This window comes from Triticum aestivum, chromosome 1D (genome assembly GCF_018294505.1).
Source record: "Triticum aestivum cultivar Chinese Spring chromosome 1D, IWGSC CS RefSeq v2.1, whole genome shotgun sequence".
Taxonomy (NCBI): Eukaryota; Viridiplantae; Streptophyta; class Magnoliopsida; order Poales; family Poaceae; genus Triticum; species Triticum aestivum.
In genome coordinates this window covers 263,116,163-263,122,843 of record NC_057796.1, presented here as the reverse complement: position 1 = coordinate 263,122,843, position 6,681 = coordinate 263,116,163, and the positions used below count along the sequence as shown (strand labels likewise).

General features: G+C 41.3%; 1 protein-coding gene across 1 annotated transcript; it reads right to left on the bottom strand.

Moving 5' to 3' along the window:
• Positions 1-1,349: 1,349 nt before the first annotated feature.
• LOC123181383 (2-oxoglutarate-Fe(II) type oxidoreductase hxnY) lies at positions 1,350-5,471 on the bottom strand. The gene is made up of 11 exons (XM_044593638.1): positions 5,302-5,471; positions 5,029-5,224; positions 4,474-4,554; positions 4,261-4,312; positions 3,980-4,101; positions 2,940-3,040; positions 2,663-2,721; positions 2,412-2,468; positions 2,174-2,219; positions 1,883-1,962; positions 1,350-1,635 (listed from the first exon to the last, which is right to left on the bottom strand). The coding sequence occupies exons 1-11, from the start codon at positions 5,380-5,382 to the stop codon at positions 1,575-1,577; spliced, it is 936 nt and encodes a 311-aa protein (XP_044449573.1). The 5' UTR covers positions 5,383-5,471; the 3' UTR covers positions 1,350-1,574.
• Positions 5,472-6,681: the final 1,210 nt, after the last annotated feature.

The following is a 6,681-nucleotide window of genomic DNA, read 5'->3' as shown; positions in this document are numbered from 1 at the left end:
ATTTCAACCTTTTCAGCTTTATGCACCGGACAACATTTTATGTCTCTAAGCACCCGCCTCCTGCAAAGGATCCCAATGTTTCATCTTTTTTTCGAAAAGGGGGGCTCCCCGGCCTCTGCATCAGAGTGATGCATACGGCCATCTTATTAACCAAATAAACAGATTCCAACAAGGTTCCAAAGTCTCCAATTGACAAAACAAAAAGGAAAGCTCACACAGAGCTAAAAGGGCTAGAAACACCAACTAGCCAAGAAAAGATGCCACAACCGGCTAGCTAAAGGTAGATAGGTAAACTAATTGCCTATCCTATTACATGACCGCCATCCAAACCGGTTGAAGATATCCCGAACTACCATCCCCCAATGTTTCATCTGAATCTAGTTTTACTGACATCCGATCCTACATGATCTACGGGGTATCACCCTGAAGCTATGTATTGGCCATGCCTTTACATGGATTGCTTGGACGTAAGAAGATCACCAGCACCCGAACACCGTCAAATGCCAACTTCTTTCCAGTTCTCCTGTGCACTCTCAGAAGTTGGTACAGCTCTTCTCATACTGAAGCTGACCTGAGTATGTGTTTCATCTCCATACAACGCCATTAATTTGTTGCTTGTAAAGTATTCCCACCGTCCCATAATATAAGAACGTTTTTGACACTACAAACGTTCTTATATTACGGGACGGAGGGAGTAGCAAATGTTCATGTTCATGAAGTACTTTATTTTTCAAAAAGAAGTTAAACCCGGCATCTGCATCTTAGTGATGCACACAGCCATCATGCTGTTGTTGTTGTAGAAGCACTTGTCAAGATAAAACTGTGAGCACGCAATTCCTCGACACCAGCTGACATTGGCTTGTTTGTTGGGCCGAGACTTGGATGGCAACATACACTTTAACCTGGCCATACAAAGCTGGTCTTGAGTCTTGGTCCAAATTTCACAGTTTCACTGGTATGGGTGGCTAATCAACTGGCGCCACCCAACCCGCGAGCTCAAGCTTTCGCGACTTCGGCTCTGACCGTTCTCAGGCTCTGATCGAGTCACGCAGTCAGTTTCTGGACGAATCTGAGTGTTACAGACAGAGTATCTCAATTAGGAGTGACACCCGTCGTCGTCTCGGCCTCGCGCACCTGAGTCTTTTAGGTTCAAACTGCTTGTTCTAGAGTCTAGACTAGACTGCCGGTGCATGTCAACTTTCTACTAGATGGGTATATTGGCCGTGTTCATCGATCAGGTAAACGAAGATGTTCGTATGAACAAAGAGATACGACTACTTGTGGCATCTCTTCGTCAAGAGAGAGATGGATGGACATGCAAACCACTTGCCTCCCAAAGACCAACAAACTAAACGGAGGATATGCACCGTTTGTTTATTTCTGTGAGACCATATTATGACGATACAGATTAGTCAAGTATATGCACTAGAACCGTTACAGCTGTACTGAAATACAACTATGTTTACAGTCATAATACGCATTGCAATTTTACAGGAAATACAACTCTGTCTTCAGATACAGGTGTGTAGTTCTAACATATCTTACCAGACAACTACACGTTGAAATCCCGCTAGTTATTTGTATGTGGCGCTTAATCGTTCTTTCAGATAGTCACCCGCCGTGATAGGTGGAAACCTGAAAAGGCACTTCAAGAATTGTGACAATCAATCTTTAACATATACTCCCTCCACATCAAAATATAAGACGTTTTTGTAGGCTTAAGTTTAGCCTACAAAAATGTCTTATAATTTGGTACAGAGGTACTCCCTCCGTCTCATAATATAAGACGTTTTTGCAAGCTACATTTAGCTTGCAAAAACGTCTTATATTATGAGACGGAGGGAGTAGTAACTACTAAAATCTTCGGGTAAAAGAAGAGGACCTTGGAGGACATGCGTCGCAGCAACAGCTTTCCAAGCACTGCACCACTAGATCGGGTCTTGGGTCCAGAAAGTAAGCCGCCTGATGCATATGAAAACGTGTGTAAAAGATAAAACATGCTTTAACATTAAATCGTAAATCTATGAGCTGCGATGCTACTTCTATGTTACTGGTGGTGGTTTTCCCATGAAAGAAGAGCGACACCTGACTTCTTCAAGAGATATGTTGTAAACAATGATAGTAACTGAAAACCCTTTATGAAAAATCTGAATTAAGTAGTTAGGATACTCACAGAATATCGCTCTCTGCCAACTGCAACAACCCGATGAAGTGTAGATCTGCAAGTTGCAGAAAAAAGCGCAAACGATCAAAGTTTTTTTTTCGTACACAAGGTTTCTGCAGAGATAAATTAGACCAGAAGTGCACAAGACATCATAAACCAAAAGAACCTTCTGAGCATTTCAGAATTTATGGCGCAACTGCTACTGCAGACATGATGGATTCCACACAACATGTTAAAAATGTAGTACCTGAAAACACAATTCGTCCACCTTTCTAGCAAATCGCCAATGTTAACAATAAGGGTCCTACAAGTTCACAAGATTTGTTAGGATCATTTGTCATACCTGCAACATATTGTCTAAAAGCATGCAAAACAGGGGTTAAGCAAGTAGACTGAACCAACAAGCAAATAGAGAAATAGAAGGCATTCAAAGCTTCTAAAATAATAATCACCGCAGAAGGCACCAGACCATATCATTGTTTATGAAGAAATATTTACCCATCAACATGACGAACATCTTCCCAGAGCTGGGGATGCCTATCCTTCTCCCTGCATATCTGCACCCACAACAGTGCAAGTATCCAGCATATAAAATTATAAATGCAAAAGCAATGATGTCATGATTTATACTTTTCTAAAACAAGATTTATTGTTTGTTGAAGTGGCAAAACATAATCCCCTGCTCAACCAAAAAATTTGAACATACATTTTGTACATGAGTGATTAGCTGCAGAAGAGAACAAAAATGAAGTTGAAGAATTAACTGAAAGAGTACCTGCAAGCCAGGAGTGCCATCTGTTGCTAGAAGAGTTATCATTCCATAATCTGAATGAGCTGATGCACCATAATTTCCATTATCAGACTCGTTTACTTCACCTACAGTAAACTTTTTATTATTTTCCATTCTGTTTTCTCTACAAAAATAATATTTAGAAAGGAAAAAAAAGGAATACCCCTTCTGTTCACAATTATAAGATGTTTTAAAAAAATCTGAATAGGATGTATATAACACATGGTGTGTTCGTTCAGTCATTTCAGTCCGTATGTAGTGCATCTTGAAATATCCAAAACATCTTATATTTGTGAACAGAGGGAGTACTATGTAAGGAAATACTTATCAGACCTGTTTACTTCACCTACAGTGAACTTGGAATTCTTTTCCATTCTTTTTTCGCTACAATCCCCTTCAGCTGGGTTTCAAAATTCAAATTGCTATGCTAAATCTTGCAGCGCCACTGCCCTTGTTGGAACTGCTGCCCTTGTAGAGAACTTGTGTTGTTGGTCAACTATAGGTGATCGCTTTTGGGCATGGCAGATTTTTTGCAGGTATGCATACTTCATTTTCTAGATTCTGTAGTATTATCAGACTTTGTCCTGATTGGCAGTGCAGCTTTAAGCAGCATAATGTATAGGACCTGCTGCTAAAAGAACATAGCTAGAGGTTGCAAGTATGCTTTCTACACTAAATCTGTTGAAATATCAATGATGTAAGGGATTTTAGTTATTAGGTAGTAATATGAGGGATGTGGATGTGACATGGACAATTGACTGGAGGCGAGAATGTAGTGACTGAAGGCGTGACACAGAGTGCACAGCCAAATTAGCCTATGTTTGAACAGTATGACTTTGATCCATGGCAAAGCACTGATAAGCTAGTGTGTGAAAGAAGCCACCCAAGCAACCATCATCAACCATGAAAATGAATAGGAGCAAACAAAAGGCAACATAAAGCATGTATCTGCCTCTCCACGGGATATAATTAGAATAGAACTTCTGATTCTTTCAAATGACACAAAGGAAAGACAATGATGTAACCTGGGTAGTGCAATAGCCGAATAACTTCTGAAGAGCAGTCGACTGCACCGATGTTCTGAAAGAATTCAGCTTCTAGGTCCAGACTCAGAGCAATTAGAGAGAGTATCCTTTTGCCAGCAGCCCTGGTTGGTAATCAGAAATACCATTGACTATAGTTATTCTAGATAGCTCAATAAAAGGAACATACAAATGCAACACTGGAAATCTGAAGAAATGGTCGTTCTGATACAATTGATCGATTTCATTTTGCTGAGACACACACACACACAAAAAAAACTCACAGTGCAGCTGCATGGTACAGCTTCATTGTATCCTTCCAAGATGGAAATCGCTCTGCAGTTAAATTAATCAGACAAGGTTTCATTTTGTCTGTTGAGAAGAAGCAAGGCATAAAAAGAAGACTCAAATAACACAATTGATGTCTATATACACTTATAAGGATGACAGGTAACAAACTTATCAGTTCTTAAGAGATGACAAAGCAGATTAAGCACCTTTAGGAGGCCATTGGTTAGGATCATTCGGCATATCTACATCCCCGACCGCCCCAATGTAGAAACTCTCCTTGAGGTCTCCTGCTCAATATCACAAAATTCACAATCAGGGATCACAATATATCACTAGAAACAGCAGAAATGCCGAAGGTCAAGTCTAGAAGGCGCGGTGGTTGCTTCAAGCTATAGGATGCGAGGAACTGAGGATAATATCAATGGGTTCTTCAACCCCTATTCTGCTCTGCTACATTTGTAACTAACTAACTCTCTCCCCACCAGGCCACCACAACATCTGAGCAGACAAAGTAACGGAAGCACGATGACAAATACTTATAAGCTTCTAGCTATCCTGGCTTCAAAAGAATCATGTGAATATTCTATTGTCTGGAGACAAAGTAATGACGTTCAGCTAGTTGTTCAGTTTTAAATGTCGTAAACAATGTTGCTCTCAGTAAACAATACTATCGGTAACCTGGCACGTCTCCTGAGCCATAATTTATACTACTTGGATTTAACACAGAGGTCGATTCAGGTAGATCAGGAACTGGATTTAACCCTGGAATTCCGACGACGCGTCGAGCTTCTCGGCGTAGGGCGCGGTGTAGCCCCGGTGAGCGCTGTTCCTCTGCAGCAGCATCTTCTCCTCCAGCGGCAGCTCGAAGAACTTCTTGCTCTCGGCGAACAACGCCTCCAGCAGGCCGTCCTGGATCCCGTGGTTGGTGACGTAGAAGAACCCGCTCTCCACGCATGCCTGTAAAACCAAACCAAATCGCTCATGGCGTGACGCTTCTTGGTGGCTCCACAAAATAGGGCAATCATGCGAGCAACCTTCCGGACGGCGTCCACGGCGGATTTGAGGTCGGGGGACGCGAGGTCAACCACGGGGAGGTCCAGGCTACCGCCGGCCATCGCCTGTTGCTCTGCTTCTGCTGACGCCTGCGCCTGACTATGTCTGAATCTTGGTCAGTCTATCTTTATGGATGGGCTTCGGCGGAAGGCTTGACTGGGCTAGAGCAGACCTGGACACATGGCCCCGCCCGGACCGGATGTAAAAGGGCCTGGCATGGCACGGCCCTTGCCGCAGGACGCGCCAATGTCTCGCTTATACGCTCGCGTCAGGCGCCTACATAAATAGACCGGCCAAGTGCGCAGGAGCCACAGGCGAAAAATGTTAAATTTGTATAGAGAAAATGTTTATCATGTATATAAAAATGTATACAATGTGTAGGAAAAGAGTTAATCATGTATTTTAAAAGATTAATCAAGCATTTAAAAAATATCTATTAAGTATTTGAAAATTTTAAATCAAGCATTCGAAAAACTTTAAACCTGTAAACAAAAATGTTTGTCATGTACTCCCTCCGTTCCTAAATATCTGTCTTTCTAGAGATTTCAAATGATCACCACATACGGATGTATATAGACATATTTTAGAGTGTAGATTCACTCAATTTGTTCCGTATGTAGTCACAATTTGAAACCTCTAGAAAGACAAATATTTAGAAACGGAGGGTTATATAAAAAATACTATGTGTATGAAAAATGTTGATCATATATTTAAAAATATTAAATATATATAATAAAATGCTCCAAGTGTACACAAAAAATATACATTGTGTTGAAAAAATGTTCATTTCCATTCAAAAAAAGTATGTCGTGTATTGAAAAATGTTTACCATACTAAAAATGCTAATCTTGTATTATTATTATTTTGCATGGTAATATATGTCTCATTTATATCATAATGATCATAGTACAAGCTACGTATATATCGACCTAGCAAAACTTAAAAAGTTGCGAAACGCTAGCCTTTGCACAAAGGAGCACCAGCCAAGAAGTAAAAATACAAACAAGACCGAAGAAATATCTAAGCTTGACACCAACACCCGTCACCTGCCTCTAGCACCACCACATGGCCACAAAAGGAAAAAATGATGGATCACCTCCACACCCGAGCTCGACGCGGCTCCATCGCTGATATGCAGCTTTGTGGGCCTCTAAGGTGCCTCGCCAAAGGCGAAACCATTACCGTTGAACGAATCAGACCAGGGCAACACCCCAGACACACCAGCGAACTCCAGATCTGGCACCCCCACACCATTAAGACATTGGAGGAGGAAATTATACCTACCATCCACGTACCACGAATCTGTTGGGGAACGTAGCATGCAATTTCAAAAATTCCTACGCTCATGTAAGATCTATCTA

Excerpts from the sequence above, each read along its gene's own strand:
- LOC123181383 (XM_044593638.1), bottom strand. The coding sequence starts at position 5,382 with ATGGCCGGCGGTAGCCTGGACCTCCCCGTGGTTGACCTCGCGTCCCCC. Across the intron at positions 4,102-4,260 it reads CTGTACCATGCAGCTGCACT|GGCTGCTGGCAAAAGGATAC; the intron begins GTGAGTTTTTTT and ends ATTACCAACCAG. Across the intron at positions 2,220-2,411 it reads TGGACGAATTGTGTTTTCAG|ATCTACACTTCATCGGGTTG; the intron begins GTACTACATTTT and ends TGCAACTTGCAG.